Source organism: Antedon mediterranea, chromosome 7 (assembly GCF_964355755.1).
Source record: "Antedon mediterranea chromosome 7, ecAntMedi1.1, whole genome shotgun sequence".
Lineage (NCBI taxonomy): Eukaryota > Metazoa > Echinodermata > Crinoidea > Comatulida > Antedonidae > Antedon > Antedon mediterranea.
The window spans coordinates 1572010-1595756 of NC_092676.1; the positions used below are offsets into that span (position 1 = coordinate 1572010).

The window sequence follows — 23747 nt, forward strand, 5'->3', positions numbered from 1 at the left end:
TTTGTATCTTACATGGTATCGTTCAGCTTTCCTGGCCAGCTTTGATTGGCTCCATAGATGTTCTGACATCACATCCTGTATAGTTGTTGACCTAGGGGTCAAATCAGAAGCTATATCCAAGATGGATGACCTAATGGCGAGAATGGGTTCAACAAATTCAAACTCCAAATCTTGAGTTGTGTTTGCTTCTTTCCAGGATTCAGTGATTGCGTCTGAACTAGCGTTTCTGTAATAAATAATACCGCAATAATATACTCTTGTGTCAAGTACTGTATGTCTTTTAGCATTTAAGCCAAGTTGGGAATAAGTGTTCAAATTGCTTGTTGAAATTGAAGCAATATTTCTTCCAGATGAGCTAAAAATCTATATCTAAAGCTCTGTCTACGCTATCAAACTAGTTTGACAAAATTTGCCCAAATATGGTGGTGATATTCCCAAATATGGTAGTGATATGACATCATCATGTCCATATATGACCACATCACATTTTTTTTGTCACATAAAATTTGATAGTGTAGACAGACCTAAAGGTATGGCTAAAACCAATGAACTATCGATTGGCTAAAGTGCGGACTCCAATGTTATCACAGATCAAACAGTGATTCTTCATAAGAGAGGGGACTGTAACACATCTATGGCTAAAATTTGTTAATGGCTATACAGTCCACTCTCCCAAAATAAGACTTTAAAGTCTAAAAGGTTCCAAAAAACATATTCAGAATACCAGAATTTTTTTTAATAACTAGACATATTAGGCCAGCCCAAGGGTGTCCGGTAGTGGGAGAGTTGACTGTACCATGGTTCTTGCTTTATATAATGTCTATTACATTGTTTACTAATTGACTACTTACTGAATACACAGCATACTATGCTGAACCTCCATTAACATCTGTACTTGACACAGCAACGGATACACATTCTGGTTGCTCTCCAAGCTGACATGACAGAGGTCATCGATTACTTGACCTTTAGCCTTATCGATGTTAACTTTGAAAGCACGGTCATCTTTGTTCTTCATGGCAGTTAGAGCTTTGTAGATGCCTTCATGGAATCCAATATTTGCCTGTGAACTTTGACATTTACACAAACAAAATTACAAGTTTGATCATGGACCTATAGTATAAACTAATTTATCTTTTCAATCTTTTATTTTTACCATTGTTACAAGCACATCCCAAAAAGTCCACTACTATGATTGAATCAGACAATATGATTTATGTCAATAGAATTAGCATAAACTCACCTGGTATTGCAAATCTGCAAGTCCCATTGTCCTAGTCTCCATGCAGATTCATATTGAGCCTCACTGACCTCTTCTGACCTTTCACTTGTCTCACAACAATGCTTAAGATATGTATCCATCACATGGTTTAAACCAACATTTTTCAAACCCTATGAAAATGCAAAAGGTCAAAGATGAACAAAGTGTCTAGAAACTCTGTATTTTTCTTGAAATTCTTGTATTCCACAAATCTGCTCGCAGCATTCACTTGTAATTTTCAATTTCTAGTAATGAGTATTTTCAAAATTAAGCCTTAAAATTACAGCCTTTCATCAAATCAACTTAAAGCTATACACTTCTATGCATTTCTAAACGAGACAAAAGCTTCAATAACTTAATGCCATTAGGAAGCATTCAATTTGCGACTAACTAAACTATGTCATGTTAATTTATTTTGTGTATACATGGATATTGGAATGGTTTCTAGGTGCAGGCGACGACTGACGACACATACATTGACCTGACCTAGTGAGGTCATCGGTCGTCACAAATCGAAGGCTTCCCCTCCAAGCAACACTCTACCTCACCTGTAAGATGCCTGACACAGGTGCAGTTGGATCCTGTTGCAGGTGACAATCATAAGCAGACAATGACTTCATCCATTTCCCTTCATGCTCATATGTGTGGATTCTAGTAAACAAAACAATACTGTCTGTAGATGCACTTATCTTAGGCATGGTGGAAAGGTAATTATGATTGACCTCAAAGATCCTATCTTAAGCTCTGTCTACACTATCAAAGTAGTTTGACAAAAAAGTGTGATGTGCCCAAATATGGTAGATATGCTTAAATATGGTAGTGATATGACATCATCATGTCTATATATGGGCACATTACATAAAATTTGATAGTGTGGACAGAGCTTTAGTCGTCACAGTAGGAGTAGAGACCACCAAATACACACTGCATACAAGCTATAAAATGGATTCCACAACCAGGTGCACACAGACAACCAAATTGGTAAAACATCCTCCAGATGGTGAATTTCTGATTTAAATGTTCATATTGTTATGGTTGAATGTTTAAATACCTGGCACTGGTATCGGTTAAGCGACCTGCACCATAACCATAGATACCGTCTGGTTCACCAATATTGCGGTACGAATCAAGTAGAAGCTGTTGGACGTTGATTCCATGGTCACCACTTAAACTGGACAATACCTCAATGCCTGATGTCTGACCTGACCCATTCCTTCAAAGTTATAAAAGAAAAGAAAAAATAAAACCTTGTTTGATGAATTTTGCACTATATCATTTGAGTGCTGAATCTATTTATTCTAAAGTTTTATGTACACTATTAAAACTAGTTTTACAAAAGAAGTGTGATGTGCTCAAGTATGGTAGTGATATAGTCTAATATGATATGACATCACCATCTCTATATATGCACTTTTTTTTATCACGTAATAAGTTTGATAGTGTAGACAAAGCTTTACACTTATTCTCCCATTGGTTGATATTGTTTTGATTGCTAATTATATATTACCCATAATGCAACTCACTTTTGTTGATCACACCATATCTCTGTGTATAACATACAGGTGAAATGGGCGGAGCATGTTTTAGCTGCCATAGCAACCACTAGATAATCCAGATCTAGCCAAAAGTTATTGTCCCATGCTGTGTTTATTGCGTTCCTACCAAAAAAAAACACAAAAATCATAAAGATAAACACTGTTTAATTTGTTAGTAAATTTTCACTGTACTAGTAGCTAGTTCTGTTTTGAATGTGGTTGGGTAAACACTTACCTAGTGCTAGGTCTCTTCTGAGTTCGTAAGTAATGAACAACTTGTAACATCACTGATGTTGAGTGTTTACTCTTTGGTTGGCTAAACATGTCTAGAAAAATACAAAGACATATATCATATCTTGCTCTTCGAGGAGAAAGGGCTATTGTCGGTTTATCCAGGTAAGCTATGCACGAAATAGACAAAGAAATTTCTAAAAAAAACTTACCAATAGACATAGGTGTAGGGGCTCTATCACTACTGTTATCACCGCAATGTCTTGCGAAGAAGCTTTGAATGTGATTGGACAATATCTGACGATAGACATCATTCTCAGAGGTCAGTATGTCATGTATGAGGTAACCTAACACCTGCTCAGCAAACTCTACCTGTATACAAATTATCAGAAAAATCAGCTGAATAAATTAACTTCTACAGATATCAATTTAACAGTATAACCATGGAGAAATATTTATTTCTCCATGGTATAACATATAGGACATTAAACGGTGATATTGGAAGGAACCTGTTTTTCACAAATTAACTTTAAAAAAAAACAAGTTAAAAAATCTTTACAAACCTTAACTTTACAGACCGGCTTAACAAGCTGTAGAAATTCATCCTGGATAGCGCCACTGTCAATTAACGCACATGATAACTGACGAATCCAATCCTCATGACTGGTTGACTCGGGTTGCCATAGTGACGCATAATTCAAGGTGTCTTTAAAATCTTGATCATTTTTAGCTTGTTGAGAGAGTTTAGTTTTCTGTAAAGACATATAAAATACTACTTACAATACTATCTAGAAGGAAATAATGAGAAGACATTTACCATGCATCACTGAACATTTGACATGCTTCAGTGGATGTTTAACATGCTGAGCAGAACATTTGTTTCTGATTGGTTGATAATCAGACTTCATTTGAGTACTTCAATAATGTTTGAAATACCTCTTAAGCTCCACCAAACTATTACCCCCACTGAGCCCATTGACCCTGCATCCAACCAAGTGGTTTTAGTCTCACAAAAGCACTTTTAAAATTCAACAATGTTTTAATTAAATACCCTTTTCTTGTTAGGTCTGAATGGATGCAAGTATACAAAGAGTTGATCAATGTTCCTGTCTACGTAGTCATCTCTGAAGGCAATTCCAGATGGGGTTGCTAGGAGACACTTTAAACATTCAACAGCAGCTTGTTTTGTCTCAACACTAAAAAGTAATTAATTGATTTAAAAGTACTTTTTATTAGAAGAACAGCAATCTTCATCCAGATAATTTTTTTTAAATCAGATGAAAGTAGACTTACCATGCATCAGTGAGGTAAGACTTTAGCAAGTGGATTATTGTACATTTACGAACCATGTGTGGTTCATCCACATAAACTTCAACAGCGGTTGCGTAACTCTTATTCTCTTCTGATTGGTGGGATTTCAGTGACACGGTGCTAAGGTCAACTGGGCCTATCTCTCCTAAACAACATGCTGGAGAAACAAATTACACACAATACAGAAGGGAAGGTGAAAACATTGTTTTGGGGTGTTAATAACGATTTTTTGGGGAGTTGTTAATGATTGTTAATAGTTAATATATGTTATTGTTTCAATCCCCATCACATTTCATATTCATTGATGTAAAAACGTACCAGCCTGTTGTTTGATAGCATTGTCTTGGTTACCAGATCGTCTACATACACTCACTAAACTTGCAATCAGATTTCCAATGCTCTCTGAAAAAGGAAAACAAATTTTTATTAAAAGTGGTTGAATTATGACCAATATAATCATTGTTAACCTTAAGCTCTGTCTACATTATCAAACTAGTTTGACAAAACAAGTGTGATGTGTCCAAATATAGTAGTGATATTCCCAAATATGGTAGTGATATGACATCATTATGTCCCTATATGGGCACATCACATTTTTTTGTCACATAAAGTTTGAGATAGTGTAGATAGAGCTTTAGATCAAAGGCCAAAGTAATGTACTAGCCAATCTTCTCTTTTATTTCAGTTACCATATCACCAGCATTGATATTTTTATTTATTACCTAAATTATCTGTTAAAAGTAGTTTCATTTCATCTCGACACTTCGATAGTTTTTGATGCAAAAGCTGAAGACATTCAAGAGAGGGCACGTTGTTGTTTTGGCCGTCACAAACAAGAAAATGATTTATTTCCTGAAACGAACAAATATTTTACTTTTACATCAATTTTTACAAGCAAAAAAATGTATTATGTACCAGCATCAAAAGAAATAACAACTGATAGGAAAAACTGGAGGAATTGCCTCAAGGAATTAAGCAAAGCAACCGAAGCAGAGAATTTGAAAGATTTGCTGGTGGAACATCATCATTGCATCAGTAATTTACCTACTAAACTACTGTAGTTCTCTCTACAGTTCTTAATCTATAGCACATGTTGAGTATGAAACACAAGTGTACAATTGAGCATACCTCAAGAAGGTTGAACTTTGAACCCATATACTTGGCAACATCTAATGACCTCCTAGCAGCGTTCAGGCAGGGTACATCTGGTAAGGGGTCAACGTACTGTAAACTATCTGATATCTTTTTGCTGCCCTCAACCACTAGTAGGTTTACTACTAACACAGCCTAGAATGTAGATATTCATATAAGAGAATTTGAAATTAGAAATTTCACTGTGAATCTTTCAAAGTTGTAAGCTTAAAAGAGTCATGTGTAGCTATACTCAAAGAAGGTGATGAAAGATTCAGTTACGAAGAACTTAACTTAAGAATACTAATTAGAAGGTTGTAAATTTACATACTTGATTGCTAAGGTTTAAGTTTCTGTCTTGTTTTGCTAGTGGAACAAGCACTCTTACAATAGAAACTGCAAGTTTGCCAAGCTCCTGAAAAAATAAACATTTTAGATTAAGTACTTTCTCTATCACTGTCAATTTGTTCTAATACATATTGTTTTGTTTTTCTACTATTGTTCTAGAATCCACCAAAACTATGTAAAGGAATTGAGTGATGTCCCAACATGTGCACAATAAATAATTAATAATTGTTCCTTGGGGTCATAGGTCATCAAAAACTCCACAATACTCACCTTATGGTAGCACCCAAGAGCAACTTGGCAAATGTGATGAATGACAGAAACTGCCAAAAGACAAGAGCTGTCATCCTGACAACCAGATATGATCTGCAGGAGAGTGTGGATGGTATCATGAAGAACAAACGCCCAAGCGCCACCAAGACCAGTATCAAGTTCCTTCAGAAGGAGCGTCACAAAGAAACGATAGCACGTCAGTAGTCTTTGCTTTTCATAGTGGCAGTGACTTTGCTGCAGCTTTACTTGTAAGTTGAGAAGAATGTTTTGAATGCTATCCTGTTTATTAAAATTAAGAGTTTATTAAAATTGTTACAATTCTTTATTTCTATTCATCAGACACAATCATAAACATACATAAATAAGCATAGTATAAAGAGAAAAAAAGAAAAAAAACCTAAAAATAATAATAATATCCTGGATTTATATAGCGCCTAATGTTGTGAAACCTCTAACATTATTACCCTGGTAATTTTTGCATCAAACACGTATGGAAACATACTCCCATAATGCAGATAGTAATCAGCGCAAAGTTGTGTCTTGATCTAACCGGGTACAATAAGAGACCTCAATTACTACTTACAGGTGATCTTGACAGAAGTGAAATAAGAGTTTTCTGAGAATTTCCATGGCATGCTGTTAAATAATCCAAAGTAGCTTGGATCGTATAGGCTAGAAGGTAAGGTGGATTAGGCTCTGGGCTACAGCCACTTGGAATAAGAAAAAAACATTATTATAAACGTTATTCTTAATTTTCTTGGTTTAGTAAAACAATGATAAGCTCTGCATTCTAAAATTAGATAGGGACAGCTTTTGTAGGCTTTATGCATATAATGACTTTACATTAACACTCCACTTGCCTCTAGTAAGTAGAAGAGATCTTTAATAAAGTTTACATGAACATTTGTTTTACCTGCTTGAGGTCAGATCAGGGTCATAAAGCATCAGCAACAACTCGACTACAATCGTGTCCAGGTTACTCTGGATAAGTTGATCGATCTCCTTCATAAAAAATAAATGTTCAATGAAAATAAATACAAGAATTAAGAATATCAAATTTGATGGTTCAAAAGCGATTTGCATTATACATACTATATCTACTTTTGACAATCCTTGTGCCTATAAGTAAAACATTTACCCTTTTTCCTAATATTTCTTCCAATAATTTAAACGAAGCAGTAGCCTGTGCTTTTTTTTCAACATGAGACATGTTATTTGCTTCGTCCTCCTGCACATGAGCAAACAACGGCAAGATATGCACAATGCATTGTGGGAAGTCTTCTTGTATAAGTTGCTGTGTGGTCATTCCTATCTCTTTGGCAATTTTGTCAACATGATCAAAATTGTCACGATACATGACCAAATATGGAATGATGGTGCGATGGTATTTTCTGTACATGAAAAAGTAATAAATTGCGAATTTTACAATTAATTTAGAGAGCTATTTAAATTTAAAAATTAAAATAAACCTATGTATAATTGACAGATTTATCTTGTCATTTCTGTATAAATTAATGTTATATTATTATTATTATTTATAATTAATGTAATAATAAAACTATAACCCAGTTACATACGTGAAGAATTCTGCTTTGGTCCTACAGTCAATAAGTTGATAAGGAAACTCAAATATGTGATAGCCTACATCCAGCCACTGACTTATCAAGAAACCAAGGTGTGACTGCAAAAAGGCTAATGATGATGGATAACTGAGGCTGGATGATATACTGTGCACCACCTACAATATAATATTATATTTTAAGCTCTGTCTACAATATCAAACTAGTTTGACAACAAAAGTGTGATATTATACAGATATTGACTGCTTAGAGGTTAAATATAAGATTTGACATCCCCGAGGGAATGATATTAAGTTCGAGGAAATATATATTCCCCGAGAACTTAATATCATTCCCGAGGGGATGTCAAATCTTATATTTAACCGATATAAAAGGCAATATCTGTTATATTATATAGCCAAGAACAAGTCTGCTGGGTTGGGTGAAGCTAGGCTAGCTAGGCCTCCTTATAGTATTTGTATTGTATTTAAAACAAGCCTGCCTAGACACCTTACCTTGCGAAGAATAATATACAGATAATTACTAATTAATGATTCCTTGGCAATAAAATATTCACTTAGGCCTAGGTCGTTTAAATTAACAGAAGAATTTCCATCAATAAGCCTATTAATAATAATATTATAATCAGGTAGGCCGAATAAACAATTCGTCGTCTTCTCGATCTTCGAGGAGCCGAATCACCGGATGTTCAGCGCGTACTAGTTACTAGGTTACTACCGTGAGTTTTGACCAATCATAAACGGTGTTTCATCACATTTAGGGTGGACTTATAACAAATGAGGGCGCTATGTATGCATAGCTTAAATAGTTTAGAAGATTAAATTCTTCAAGCAAATTCCGTGGCCCAGCGGATGAAACGTTGTCTTGCGATGGAGTGACAATTCCACCCGAGTTCAAGATCGAGTAGATGACTTTTGTTTATTTATCGGCAAACTCGAGTGTTGCACACGAAAATTACACAGTCAATATCATCGTACTCGAGAATTTATATGATTAATGACAGGGGACACGATTATTACGCGAAAATTACACAGTCAATATCATCGTTCTCGAGGATATATACGATTTACGATCCTCGCAGCGGTAGTCATGTGATGCAGTTTCAACCAATCACGTTCGCGTATTTACATAGGCTATGTAATATACCTAAATATGGTAGTGATATGACATCATCATGTCCATATATAGGCACATCACATTTTTTGTCACATAAAGTTTGATAGTGCGGACAGAGCTTTAAATTAAAAAAATGTACTATCATCAAACCGTAACAAAAAAAAGAAGACAACATCAATAGCAACAGAAAAATAATCAAAGGGTAAATTTTACTACTACTTGAGGAAGAAACTAAACAATTTTAATAATTACAGTGAAAAATATCATCTAGTTTTTAAATCTAATTGGAAAACCAAAACAATGTAATTGAATTGAGTTTTGAATTATAATTGGTTGGTTAAAAAATATTGGAATTTCCAATTGAATAATTATATACCTTATCAAAAACATAATTAGTGACAAATTTGAGTAAACATTATATAAACTACAATTAAGTTACCCTTAACTAACATTCTAAATTGTTTTTTTATTTACTCACCCTGCTGATATGAGACGTAGTTATTCCGTTCAGTTTGACGGTCTGTGTAAGAGCAAACACCGATTTCTTCTGACATACAATACTTGATTTTGCTATTGTAGCCAACGTATGAAGCAAGGCTGAACTTCTGTTGACAAACTCATCACTAGAATCTCTTGCACCAGGCTCCTTGATAATGTCAGTCAAAAATATATTTAAAAAACATTATTTATTTTATTTTTATTTATATGAAAGTTTGGAGATTGGTTTTCTGTAGACTAGCAAAATAACCACATAGACATTAAAGCTCTGTCTACAGAGTTTAACAGTTATCAAAGAAAAAAACGATGACAAACCTGTTTAGGCATGGCCTCTTGGGCCTTCTGATAGATTAAGTCAAAAGCTGAATTCTGGATATCTTTTGAGAACATACGCCATGTTGCAGTCTCACCTGGGAACTGAAACAAACTACAAAGCAAAGAAATATTGACAAATGTCAAATTATTATTTAAAAAAAATCATAACACAATGGTTAATAAATATTTAAGGGTTTTACATGTTCACAGTTTCAATGATTCAGTGAATACAGCCATAGGATTCTACATACAATCCACCTAGCTAAATACTATCGCATTCCCATATGATTCTGGGATAGCTCATACAACCCGCCACACTATACTTACTATCGCACTCCCTCAGCAAGAAGCATTTGGATCTGGTGGTCAGAATCCAAGAGAAATTCTGGAAAATCAGCAATGACGGACTTGTAAGTGTTGTCAGTGTTGTTGCCAAGCGATTTCTGCCATACAGACCAGTTACCTTCAGGATCCAACTGAATCAGTGTTTTAACACATTTGGCAATTTCCATTCTGACTGCAGGGGTGTACATATTGTTTTCATTGATTCTCCTGCGAAAGGAAATTTAAAAAATGTTTTAATTAATTTTACTTTTAAGGTTAATTAAGGTAATTATTCATTTTACAAATGTAGCAAAAAAAACATATTCTATATTAGAATGAGAATATATATATATACATTTTTTATTTTTTTTTAAATTTTAACTTGTTAATATTACCTTTTAAAAGACATTTTATAATTCTAAGAGTTTTATATTTTATTTGGATGTTTTAATTTGTACTTTTGATTGTAAGCTGATGTAATCCATCTCCATCTTTTGTTAATTGCTCCATGAGGAATGAATGAAGATATATACTAATACTGAACATACTACCTAAATATACACAAGAGTTCTACAGCTAGAGTCTTGGCATCATCCATATCATCTGGTGAGTTTCCATCATTGGCTAGGTGACTCAAGAGAAGCTGTATCTGCTTCAGGATCTTGGCACATACTTTATGGTTTTTGCGCTGCTTTGATGCCATTTCTCTGCAACATGAAAATTGGAAATAAAAAAAAAAATTTACTATCATAATTTAATCTGTGAGAAGTGTTTATACACAAAAATTACTTACATCAAACTACAGTCAACTCTCTCAATTAGAAACTCTCTGCGAAACTGGAAACTTTCCCAATATCAGAATTTTCTTGGGGTTAAAATGGTTCCAAATTTTGTTTTACCATTATTAAAAACACTTTCATAATACCAGAATTTTCAGAAAACTAAAAATATCACCGCAGTCAAAAAGTATAAGTTTACTTTACCTTAGTGTTTTTAACAAAATGTCAGCCGTTGAGCCACTGAGACGTATGCAAGATGATGAATAGATTTCAATGATACAAAAACACTGAAATATGAACATTGTTAAAGTTTTAAAAAAAGGAAGAAATGTTCATTGGTAATTCTTAAAATAAAAAACAAACTTTACTTACAGATTGCAAACCAAATGATGTTGATTTATCCTGTAATGAAAATGAAAATAAAATTTAATATTTGGAAATGAATTAAAGGTCATCTTAAGGTCATCATGGTCATGGCTTAAGGTCATCATGGTCATCTTAAGGTCATGGATTAAGGTCATCATGGTCATCTTAAGGTAAATGTAAATAAGGGAATAACCTGCGACTTGCAGCATACTGGGTTGAATTGACACATACAACAACTTTATTTTCCTAAGGGACCATTCGTGTAGAGTGCTGCCACTAAAACGGTGCCGATTTGTCTGTCCACAACGACAGGGGCTGAATGGCTTACTCAAATCTAATAACTTTAGGTATCTATACAAAGCATTGTTTAAAATAATGTAGTCCCTCATTTATATTCAGCAACATTAATTTGTTTATACAAAATTTTATAATAAATTTTTTTTTTTTTACAAAAAAAATGTTTTCATAGATAAGTTACAATACTAACCTCATCATTCAGGTGTGTTAGTAGTTTCTGCATCACATTAGAAGAAGTTCCTGACAAGACATCTGGATTGAATGACCTCAGACAACTGTACGAGGTCAGTAGATGTAAACACTTGAGGGATAGCTGCTGTCGAGGCAGTAGGCTTTGGTTGGATACAATACTTGGACGATCTGAAAATACAACAAGTTGGAAATAAATATTGCAAAGAATTTATTTTTGAATAAAGCTTATGATTTTATGATGATATTATTATACAAGATTATTATACAATATATATTAAACTGGATTATTTCCTTTCAAAGTTTCTTTTAATTCACTATTCAGTCTTTTTCTAATTCTACTAATCACCAAAAACAGCATTTCTTTTCTGTAAAATGCATTAAAATCCAATTACTGAAAAATCAGACAATTTGGTCCAGTCCAAGAGTATCTGATTTTTTTTGGACATGTACAAGTTAACTACAGGCATTAAACTATGTGTAAATAAGAGTAAGTATATGACCTTTGACCTGTATGCTGTCCTCAACTTGAACTTTCTTTACGGATTCAATGTCGCCGAATCCATCATCAAAACTTTCACTAGAGTCTGGTAGGTCTATGTCCATCGCATCATCAAATGGGTCATATTCAACATCTCCCAACGGACTCCTTTGCTTCAGTGGGTTTAAAATCTAAATGCAAATAAATATTATCCATTAAGCTCTGTTTATGTGTCCATATATGGGCATGATGATGTCATATCACTACCATATTTAAGCTTATCACTACAATATTTGGGCCAATCATACTTTGTTTGTCAAACTAGTTTGATAGTGTAGACAGAGCTTTAATCAAATTTTGTGGCTGGGTAAATTGGGCTCTACTACTCCGATATAATATGTGAGGGCCTACAACCTACAACAAAAGAAAGTACCCTCTATATTATCAAAAATCTTTTTTAAAGCTCTGTCTACATTATCAAACTTTATGTGACAAAAAATGTGATGTGCACATATATGGACATAGTGATATCATATCAGTACCATATTTGGCCATATCACTAGCATATTTGTCAAACTAGTTTGATAGTGTAGACCATGGAGAAATATTCTCCATGTGTAGACAGAGACAGCTTTTGAATCTACTGATTATACTGCAAGTACCTCATTATTAGTGATTTTAAATAAATGTTTGATGAAGGCGGCAGGTACAGCATCTCGACTTATCTCTGTCACAGCATTCACTACATCAGTTGGCATTTCTGTTTCCTCCTCTTCTAGTGAAAATAAAGGTGACCACCTTGATAACACGCTGAACACAAATTCAATCTGTGTATCAATTGGCAAATCTTTCTTTTTGCATATTCGTAACAAACATTCCCAAGCATTTTGCAGTAATTTCTATGAAAAAATACACAAATTGATCAATACTTTACACTTTACTCATCAAATTAATTTAACAAAATATGTGCCTTCTTTGCACAATGTTTTAGAAATATCTTTAAAAACTTTAACATTATTATGAATAAGTAAACATGAACATTAATTATTTATGTTTATTTATTTACAGAATTTAATGTCGAATTACCTTAAACTGTTTGCATAGTTTGCAATCTGATAACTTATCGAAGGTCAACATTTGACCTTTAAGCAACTGCATTAGCACCTTCTGGATGACAACAGCCAATAGCAACACATACTCTACCGCTTTATCCTGTATTTAGTTACAATAACAAATGTAATGTATAAAAAAGCAATTACAAGAGAAAAAATACACAAAAAGAGAGTAATTGTACTTCATGGCGACATTGTAGCCCGGTCCTTGAAATGTTTGCTTACCAATTCCAAATTCTGGGTTCAAATCTTGACTGTACCATTATCAGGTTAGGTTTATAAATTTTATTTTAAGCGTGTATTTTCAACCAATCAGCATTGGTGACTAGGTGACACAATGTTAGACATTTTTTGAATCCCTATAAAGTATTTTATAAGTCTCACCTGTACTACTGCCGCATGTATCACTTGATTTGTAGCCTCGTCCAATCTCTCAATCATCATCTCCAATACCTCCTCATAGATCCTCTTTGTGCCATCCATTTCCCTAGGCCTAGTAACTTCTTTCGTTTCCTTCTCCTTCTTTAAGATGAAGCCTGATGTAAGGTATGACTGCGCTGCATCATCTAAGTAGTTTCTACTTGGCTTGGTATGTGAGGTTGTTTCAATCGTTGGCGTCTGTTCAACTAACGACACAAGCACTTTAGCAAATAAAGCAGGTGACACACTGGAACCAAAATAAACAAGTATTCGTTTATTTTATTTAAAATTTAAAAGTTAAAAATAATTGTAATTTTTTTTTTAATTCCATGGTCCTTAGTTCAAATTCCAAGAAAATACAATGTCACTACCAACGTCTCATATGAGAATTGGTTTATAAAAAATAGGTTTCAAATCCTGTATAGGTATGTCAAGTATTACACAATCCAACAGTGGTGTTGGTAGTCTATGAGTGAGATACCTACAGTACCTGTATAGACTATACAGATAGGGATCTCATGAAATAGACTCTGTTGGATGGTGTAAAAATTAAAATAAATTGGATTAACCTGGTTAGAGTCGTCTGAAGGAGGTCACTGCTTCCATCATCATCAGAGTCTTGCACACTAATGAGCCACTGCAGTAACTGACATCTCAGAGGGAATGGTGAATCTGAGAAACTCTGACCAAGAGACTGATAGTTCTCTGGAATAGTGGTCTTCTGAAGGCAGATAGCTAAGCACCTCACAGACACACTACAGTGGTGAAAACACAACACAATATTATACAATAAATACAAACCAAAAGCTCTCTGATAATAAAGTAAGTATTAAGGTTTGCCGCTCAGCATGTGATTGTAAAAAAAGGAAATGTGATTCCCAAAATATTTTAAGTGTTTCGGTTGTTATGCCACAAGAAAAGAATGCATTTATTATAGGTCTGTCTACACTATCAAACTAGAAAAGTGTGATGTGCCTATATGGTAGTGGTATGCCCAAATATGGTAGTGATATACCCAAATATGGTAGTGATATGACATCATCATGTCCATATATGGGCACATCACATTTTTTTAGACAGAGCTTTAGAAAAGTCTCTTAAATGTGTTAGATTACGACATCTTTACTAACCTCGTAGGCTGTGTAATACCAGGAATGAACAGCCTCCACTGGTCTTTATCCACAGTGACAAGGTCATAGGTCAAAAGTGTACATAACAGATCATATGCTTGATACTGGGTATCATTTGGTGATATACTCCTGTAAACGAATCAAACAGGTTGACTAAAAAATCAAAAGCTCATTCCATTTATACTGAAGTTTCGATTCAGCTAGAAAGTTGTTGCTAACAAAACGCAATAGTTGGTTGGTTAGTTCTTCTTCAATTCCGAAACAACAATTTTAATTTTTTAATTCTTAATTTCTCTTTTTGAGGAATTTCTAGGATTATGATTTCATGGATTTTCAAGGAACTAAAGAACGTAAATGAAGCAAACACCTTACCTTACAGCTGATGAGGCAGTGGACCACACCTTATTCCACAATGGTTTCAGTCTGTCTGCTAGCGATTGCCTTATTTTGATAGATTTCTGAGAGACAGCCAAAGCTGAAAGACACTGTAGTAGCAGGGTCTGTACCTCAGACCTGAAACAAATGATTTGTTTAAATTTAATTAAATATGAAGTTGTATTGCTTAGTTTAGTTGTATTGCTGTGATTGGTTTTTAAATAAAAACAAATTACAACTATTTTACCTTAGTATTTAAGTTTTACCTTTTGCATTGTACTCTAGCTTGAAGTAATGTGTTAAGAAAAACTGTAAGATCTTCTTTGGGTAAACTTGACGGATACTTTCGCAAAATTGCATTCAAAACTTGAAGCCTGTGAACAGATAAATTACTTTTAAATTTACAATATTTTTTGTAGTTACCAGAGTCTTTGGTTCTAATCCTGACATACACAAGAATTGACAAAAATTTACGTGGCCTCATTAAACCTGATCTAACATATACATTACAAAGTAGATCCATGTACATGTGACCGAGTACAGTCTCTGGGGGTATATGTACGAAAATGTGCAAAAAAAGGCGTGGGATTATATTTGAATTTCTTTAACAATGGAGTTGTATAATGTCTTGTGTCCAAATATGACAAAAAAATGTTTTTAAAAAAATTGTAAACAAAAAATGTAAAAAAAATGAAAAAAAAAATTATTTTTTTTTAATTAAAAAAAAAATGAAAAAAAAAAATAGGTATGTGGCTTAAATTAAATTTCTTAAGAATGGAATCAACCAAAATCTTATGACCATATTTAGCCTGAATTAGGGGTGGGATTATGCTCGAGCATGGAATTATGGTCAGTTGCACTTATTCAGTTACCATGCAATGCCTTGCAATGTTGACGCTTGCTCAGACAAATTGTCAGAGAGCACTTTCCATCCACAAACTATACGACGCCTCTTGGGGGCAGTAGATTGAGTTGCGCTAAAGTCTTGTGTCATTTCACAAACATAGTCTGAATGACTGGTAAACATCTAAACAAGACAAAGAACAGGTAAAATAACAACATGATGTGATGATAATGTTGTAAAAAATGATGATATCTGGATAATAGAAGATAATGTTGAAATCATAATGATGATGATGAAAATGATATAAATATTAATATTAATTTCAATAAATACCTGATAGAATACATCCGTAGCAAGATCAGTCAAGTTCTCATCTAAATAAAATACTTTTGCGCTACAAAATATCAAGTAATTACAATACAATATCATTTAGTGTTTTTAATTATTATAACATAGTTGTCCGAGTTGCTTCCTTCTCATTAAAAACTATCAATATGTACAGAATGTAATGTCTACATCACTGGCATAAGCTCTGTCTATACTATCAAACTCTATGTGACAAAAAAGTGTGCCCAAATATGGTAGTGATATGCCCAAATATGATAGAGATATGACATCATCATGTCCATTTATGGGCACATCACATTTTTTTATCACATAAAGTTTGACAGTGAAGACTAGTCTTCTCTTGTAATGCAAAAATATAATAAAAAAGAATATTCAGAATGCCTGTTGTATGCATTGTATTCACATTTGTCACCAAATTTGTTCATGCTCACTTCTAAGTTGGTTTTTGTTAGTTAGCAATAAGCCATATTTGTAGTAAAATATTATATATTTACCTGGTATTCTTTAACTTTGCCTTGTTACTTGTTTGCCTAATGTCTTCATATACTGCTTTATATAAACTTTTAATTAGCATCTTTAAAAGATAAAATAAAACCTCGTTAAAATGGGTAACTAGACAGGTGGCTGAATATGAATAATAGTGTGTTATTGGTGTATGGTACACCCTTGATATTAAAAAAGAAAAACCCAATAACAAAATAAAAATGGATTTAAAATAGATATAGTCTTAAAAATTGCTATTAAGCATTTAAATTCATATTTTCATTGAGATAAACAGTTATATTATTAAAAGTGTAGAGTTATTTGCATACCTTCCAGGTGTCTTGGTCATTTGCATATGCTCCTTGTTGTTCTGAGGCTGCTCCTAGTGGATGATGGACTGTCATCTGAATTTGCATAAATTCTATCATGTGATTCTAAAGAAAGAGCAAATAAAAATCACTGACCAGGCAAAATGGACATCACTGACCAGGCAAAATGGACATCATTGACCAGGCAAAATGGACATCATTGACCAGGCAAAATGGACATCATTGACCAGGCAAAATGACCATGTTACCTTAAAATGCGGCTCTGGACTACGATTCCAGAAGTGTAGAATGACTGGCAGTACATGCTCTCCAATATTACATAACTGCCTTCGATAGTTTGTCATCATGTGACATGAGAACTTGTTCAAGGAAGCAACGATTGAACTCCTTAAGCTGGTCGTTTTTTCATTTCTAAATTTAGAAGAATTTATGACATTTAAATAGAGAAAATAACAGTGAGTAAAGTAGAAACTTATATGCGACAGTTGAGTATAAAATGTATGGTATCTCAAGTTAAAATGCTTGATTTTCCATACCAAGTATTTTTAAAAATTTATTTATTAAACCTTATTTAAAGAGGGTAACCCTAAACAGCCTATACTATGAGAAGCCCTCATATAAACATATAAAACATACATATATGAAAGCAAACCAAAGAACTACACAAAAATATACTATACTATACGTGATTTGGTAAATTTTGTTTTAAGAAATAATGTAAATGTGTTTGCACATTAAAAAAGAAGAATTGAAGGTATGACGAACTTTAAAACTTACTTGATATGTGGCAGAACCTCTAAAAAGAACTTATACAGCCGTTTATGGTTGATTTCACACTGGTTCACAGCTTCAGTGATCAGAACATTTATGGCCTGACTTAACGATGTTTTGTTAATTCTACTGTCTTGATTCATGTAGACATTTGTACATAGTTTAATCAGATCTGTAAAGAATAAAAACAATGATCATATTTACTTAATAATAATAATAATCAGAATTCATTCAAATATGGAACCTATGATATCTACTTTAGGCTAAAAAAAAAAATTAAATATGAAAAGAAAGATATAAAAGACCACCTCACCATTCCATTCTTTTTGTTTTAATTCAGTAACATATTTCTGACTTCTTAGAACATTCTTGCAAAGAACACTAATTGCGTCTTCACCAATTGCACTTCTTAGAAAGTCGTCTGAGAATATTGAGAAGATGTACTGTAAAATGGCATCACATTTTATCCGTTCACCTCCTGAAAAAACAAGGTGACATGTTGGAACAAGGTGACATGTTGGAACAAGGTGACATGTTGGAACAGTGAAAACTAGTACTTGATTAAAACATAGACATCTAAGCTATTTGGTGGTCTAGATTCTTATTTTAGTTTTATTTAGATTTATTTGTTATGATGTCTTTTTTGATTTGTATAATGATCATTTCTTTAAATTCTATTTGTTTTTCTCCTCTCTCAGCGCAATTGCCTCGTGAGGTGGTTTCCCGAATGATCGTAAAATCAAAACGGTACTGGGTATGACCAACTAGCGTTATTGTCACCAACTAGTCATCCATTCATAGAAGTACTGATGTAGTAGCCTATCTGTACGGTGACCATTAGTTGATAGAAGATTGAAAACATTTTGTTAAGAAGAGTTGTACTGTATGTGGATGTTTATTGAAATGATGTCAATAATGTTTACACACTAGGCATATAAATATCTATTGATTGATTGACTCCCGCTGTTGATTGCGAATTGAAGTACCAACCTGGGCGCTGCTCACTGCGGACGACCAAGCTCACTTGTCCTGATTTTGTTGCTTTTTGGATGTGTGTAGTGATTTTTTCTGTATTTTTATTGTGGATTTTCGGTGTATTAATGTTGACTATTGTTTGTTCTTCGCTTTTTGTGGTGATTGTTAACATGATTAGACCGTTTTTTAACGTCAATGAGCCGACGCAAGCTAGGCCAAGGGTTGTTTGCTATACGCCTAAGGAAATGAAGGACATACGCAACCAAATCAAATACCCAGGTGCTGGAAAATGGCCTGACATACCTTTCGAGATGCGACGGCGAAAAAGAGGTAGGGCCAGTGGAGTTAGAAAACGGTTCCGTACTAGGAAATGTAGACCATATTTGCCTACAATCATTATGGGAAACGCACGTTCAATTGTAAATAAAATGGATGAATTAAATGCAAATATGCATTTGCATGAATATAGATCCGTTAGTGTGATGGCCTTTACGGAAACATGGTTAAGTGAAGAGAAAAGTGACGAACATTTTAGGATTGATGGGTTTACATTATTCAGAGGTGATAGAACGGTTAAATCCGGAAAAAATAGAGGAGGTGGTGTTATGGCATATATAAGCGAAAGGTATTGTCACCCAAATAATGTGCATCTAAAGAAAAACAGCTGCTCGCCTAACGTTGAAATAATGGTACTCTCAATACGTCCGTTCTACATACCGAGGGAATTTTCACATGTTGTTTTAGTGGTTGTATACATACCAAACAAAAATCTGGCCAAGGAAGCACAAAGAGAACTAACCGTAGTTATAGCGGAAATTGAAACGGCTTCCCCTGACGCATATATTGTAATAAATGGAGACTTTAATCATTGTACCCTAAAAAAGAGTAGCGTTTACTATTACCAACATGTGAAGTGCAGCACGCGGGAATCTGTTACCCTTGACGTATGTTATTCAAACGTAAAACACGCATATTTAGCAAGAAAATTGCCGAAACTTGGTAAATCTGACCATAATTTAATTATACTACAACCCAAGTATCGTCCATTAGTACAACGGCAGAAACCCAGGGTAATTACTGTAAAGAAGTGGACTCAAGATGCAATAGAACAGCTGAAATGCGAATTTGAAACTACGGACTGGAGTGTTTTTACGGAAAATTCAAACGGGTCAGACGAGGTAACGGAAGCGGTCAGTGCATATATTAACTTTTGTACTGAAAATGTAATACCAAAAAGGAAAGTAAAAATCTACGGAAACCGTAAACCATGGATAAATAGGGAGGTGACAGATGTTATTAAGAAAAAGAGACAGGCCTTCGATCGAGGTGATGTAAATGAACTAAATAAAATCCAAAAGGAACTTAAACGAGTAATACGTAAAAGTAAACTAAAGTACAAACGTGAAATAGAAGAACATTTTGTAGGTAATGATATGAGTAAGGTTTGGAGGGGAATGAGGCAAATGAGCGGATATGCAAAATCGCCACAAGGAAGTGGAATTGTGTCAAATTTGACTAAACAATATGCTAATGAATTAAATACTTTTTTTAATAGGTTCGATCGCTATAATTTTTCTGATGAACAGATCTTAATCAAAAGTAGGTTGGCCTTACCAGATGAAAGTGGTTTTGACCTTAAGACAAATGCGGATGAAGTTACCAGCCACTTTAAAGGTCTGAAAGCATCCAAATCAGCTGGACCAGACCAAATTCTACCCAAAGTTCTTAAATTATGCGCAACCCAATTGGCAGATATTTTTGTATATATTTTTAACTTGATTTTTGAAACACAAACCTTGCCAGAATCCTGGAAAACGTCATGCATCATCCCAATCCCTAAACGACAAAATATACAGTGTTATAACGATCTTAGACCTGTTGCGCTAACATCCGTCCCAATGAAAGTCTGTGAAAAGATTGTTCTAAAAAGCCTGAAACCATTAGTTGCAGATTTTTTGGACCCACATCAGTTCGCTTATCGGAGAAACAGGAACACTGAAGACGCATTAATATACAAAAATGAAAAAATGTATGCCCATCTTGACAATTGGAGAACATCCCCGTCTGTTAGGATTATGTACTTCGACTTTAGTTCAGCTTTTAATACCATCCAACCACACATTTTAATTAATAAGTTGTTCGGCATGAATATCCCCAATTTACTAATTTCGTTCGTTTTTAACTTCCTCGTTGGACGTCTCCAGTTTGTTAGGCTAAATCAAAATGTCAGATCGGACATTATTCGGACAAATACGGGAGCACCACAAGGTACTGTACTTGCACCGTTTTTGTTCACATTGTATACGTCAGATTTCCAACCTAGATTCCCGGACTGTCCAGTAATTAAATTTGCAGATGATTCTGCTATGATAGGTTTAATAAAAGAGGATGACGATACAAATTTCAAATCTGAAATAGTTAGGTTTACGAAATACTGTGATGAAAATTTCCTGGAACTTAATGTAGCAAAAACCAAAGAAATGCGAATAGATTTCCGCCGTAAAAAAAGAAGGGAAATTGAGCCTGTCCAGATTAAAGGACATGAGGTAGAAATCGTTAAAACATATAAGTATCTTGGGGTAACGTATGACAATAATTTATCATGGGGAGAGCATGTAGATCAACTAATTAAAAAATTAAATACTAGACTGTACTGTTTGAGGAAAATGAACGTTTTTAGGGTAAGGGAAGAGATACTTACTATGTTTTATTCATCTGTTATTTTTTCAATCTGGGATTATTGCCTATTAGGCTGGGGTGGGAACATAAACAAAGGAGATAAGGGCCGCATATGTAAAGTGTTAGAAAGGGCATTAAGAGTGATTGGCTCGTCGGCGCTGACAGCGGACTCAGTCTACGATTGTCACTACGGAGAACGATTGAAAAATGGTTTACAGGCGGTCATGGAGGAGGAAAGCCACCCCCTTCATTCGGATCTTCTTCGCTGCCACATTGGTAGAAGTGGTAGACTGAGGCCGGTGTTGGAGCGGACGGGTCGATACTCAAATTCGTTTCTCCCAGCTGGGATTAAAAAATTTAACGATGACTTTAAGAGGTAACTACAATAATTTTGATAACAATAATAAATAATATAATATAATAATTAATAATGAAATATAAGACAATTTTTAAACCGTTTTGTAATGATCTGTATTTTTAACTTAAATATTTTTGAGCTGTAATTTTATGATGTACTTTTTTAATCATTGTGTATTTTTATATTGTTATTCTGCATTTTATACTTTATTTTTATACGATATTTTTATGTGATAAGTGAGCAAATGCAATTTCCAGTTTATTTGGACAATAAAAGTTATCTGTATCTGTATCTGTATCTGTATCTGGAAATAAAAAATTTTAAAATAAAAAAAATTATATCCATGTTGAGTTTGTCAAAACATTCACTTGGCAACTTACTGCCATTTGCTACTTTGATAATCCACTTAAAAGTCGATCCTACATTTTTCTTTCTTGTTTGTTGTGATCTTGCAGTGGAGGCTGTGCCTATATAATGAAAATAATAAAGAACAAGGCTTACAATCATGGCTTGATAAATACAACTATTTTTAACCTATTTAAACATTTTACTAAAATATATTTCTAAAGCTCTGTCTACACCATAAATCTAGTTTGACAAAAAAGTTCCAAATAATGGTAGTGATATGCCCAAATATTGTAGTAACCTCCATCATCTCCATATATGGGCACATCACATTTTCTTTTTCATAAAGTTTGATAGTGTAGACAGAGCTTAATATTAATAGAGATAGAAATAATAGCTGAATTATATTCATGATTTGTATTTTACCTCATGAGATAGAGGCCAGATATATGAAACAAGTATTTTCTTCTTAAACTTTAAATTAAACCATTAAATGAAAATAAAAATGATTATACCAGCCTACCACTTTTGGATTTCTGGATAAGTTTTGCTTCATCTGATATATAATTCTGAATAAATTCAAATAACTTGTTCCAATTGAGTTCATGCTTTTTGTCTGTTGCCTCATCGAGTGACCTTTGAACTTTATCTTTCATTAGCTCTTCCTTCAATGTCTCTAGGCCTTGCTGTTAATAAACAAAAGGAAAGAAAATTGCAATAAATTGAGGATTTTAATGATTAAAAACAAAAACTTGCAAAAAGTTTACAAACAGGAATTGTACATTATTATCATTTCCTTTTTCAACAAATGTAAATTGTATAACTCTTCTAACTGAATTGATTTAATAATGTTTATTATGATTATGAATTAAATATACTTTACCTTTTTCTGAGTAATTTTTGCATCTCCCAGTTGAAGACATGCCGAACGTAGTCGAGACAATTCACTCATGATGAAAACGATCCTACCAATTTTTGAAAGAAAAAATAGAAAACAATTTTTTTATTTTTTTTTATTTTTTATTTACAACAATACTGACATTATTATTGTAAAATGCATTATTTCTTTTCATCATTTTAATTTTTTATTCTTTCACATACAAATAGCATATGTTTTAGCAATCCTATTACTTGGCCTGCCACTAGGAGTAGGCGGAGTAGTATTTGCAGCCACAACCTCTCGTTTTCTCTCAGTAGTCAGGTTGTTGACAATTGACACCAACCAATCAAGGTCACTAACCTAACAAGAACTACTAGTACTACTAAGCCTAGAGGTTAGGCCTACCACTCCATGCTACTACTGTACTGGCACTACATAATTAGCCTATCTTGAACATTTATAGAGTCGCCTAGTTTTTCTAGTTTATATTTTAAACATGTATTAATAATTATTACCTGTGTTACCTAAGTGTAAAGTCAATTTTTGGTTAAAACATTTGTTTACGAAACCTATCGTCTGCCTTGTGTGAGCGCACATGTTTTTACTTGTTTTGGAAATTTCCAAATGAAATGCTGCCACCTATTGATGAAAATAATTTTGAAGCTC

General features: G+C 33.8%; 1 protein-coding gene across 1 annotated transcript in view; it reads right to left on the reverse strand.

Annotated features, from left to right (window-relative positions):
* LOC140054870 (serine-protein kinase ATM-like) overlaps window positions 1-23678 on the reverse strand; it is a 30368-nt gene extending 6690 nt beyond the window's left edge. Inside the window, exons 1-46 of the mRNA XM_072099968.1 lie at window positions 23597-23678; window positions 23085-23166; window positions 22725-22887; window positions 22237-22323; window positions 18158-18322; window positions 17851-18016; window positions 17322-17484; window positions 17074-17178; window positions 16756-16835; window positions 16247-16307; window positions 15942-16096; window positions 15336-15443; window positions 15067-15207; window positions 14695-14823; window positions 14065-14319; window positions 13529-13811; window positions 13119-13244; window positions 12695-12931; window positions 12055-12223; window positions 11553-11722; window positions 11072-11101; window positions 10904-10986; window positions 10472-10627; window positions 9924-10148; window positions 9597-9708; window positions 9262-9429; window positions 7665-7825; window positions 7226-7478; window positions 7001-7089; window positions 6671-6797; window positions 6088-6366; window positions 5801-5884; window positions 5467-5625; window positions 5061-5190; window positions 4657-4740; window positions 4321-4495; window positions 4079-4223; window positions 3591-3779; window positions 3240-3399; window positions 3032-3122; window positions 2785-2919; window positions 2313-2474; window positions 1810-1912; window positions 1244-1392; window positions 852-1070; window positions 13-226 (exon numbers count right to left, since the gene is read on the reverse strand). Of these exons, the coding sequence (XP_071956069.1) occupies window positions 13-226; window positions 852-1070; window positions 1244-1392; window positions 1810-1912; window positions 2313-2474; window positions 2785-2919; window positions 3032-3122; window positions 3240-3399; window positions 3591-3779; window positions 4079-4223; window positions 4321-4495; window positions 4657-4740; window positions 5061-5190; window positions 5467-5625; window positions 5801-5884; window positions 6088-6366; window positions 6671-6797; window positions 7001-7089; window positions 7226-7478; window positions 7665-7825; window positions 9262-9429; window positions 9597-9708; window positions 9924-10148; window positions 10472-10627; window positions 10904-10986; window positions 11072-11101; window positions 11553-11722; window positions 12055-12223; window positions 12695-12931; window positions 13119-13244; window positions 13529-13811; window positions 14065-14319; window positions 14695-14823; window positions 15067-15207; window positions 15336-15443; window positions 15942-16096; window positions 16247-16307; window positions 16756-16835; window positions 17074-17178; window positions 17322-17484; window positions 17851-18016; window positions 18158-18322; window positions 22237-22323; window positions 22725-22887; window positions 23085-23153 (6714 nt within the window). The 5' untranslated portion in view covers window positions 23154-23166; window positions 23597-23678. The remainder of the gene's footprint in view (window positions 1-12; window positions 227-851; window positions 1071-1243; window positions 1393-1809; window positions 1913-2312; window positions 2475-2784; window positions 2920-3031; window positions 3123-3239; window positions 3400-3590; window positions 3780-4078; window positions 4224-4320; window positions 4496-4656; window positions 4741-5060; window positions 5191-5466; window positions 5626-5800; window positions 5885-6087; window positions 6367-6670; window positions 6798-7000; window positions 7090-7225; window positions 7479-7664; window positions 7826-9261; window positions 9430-9596; window positions 9709-9923; window positions 10149-10471; window positions 10628-10903; window positions 10987-11071; window positions 11102-11552; window positions 11723-12054; window positions 12224-12694; window positions 12932-13118; window positions 13245-13528; window positions 13812-14064; window positions 14320-14694; window positions 14824-15066; window positions 15208-15335; window positions 15444-15941; window positions 16097-16246; window positions 16308-16755; window positions 16836-17073; window positions 17179-17321; window positions 17485-17850; window positions 18017-18157; window positions 18323-22236; window positions 22324-22724; window positions 22888-23084; window positions 23167-23596) is intronic.
* Window positions 23679-23747: the final 69 nt, after the last annotated feature.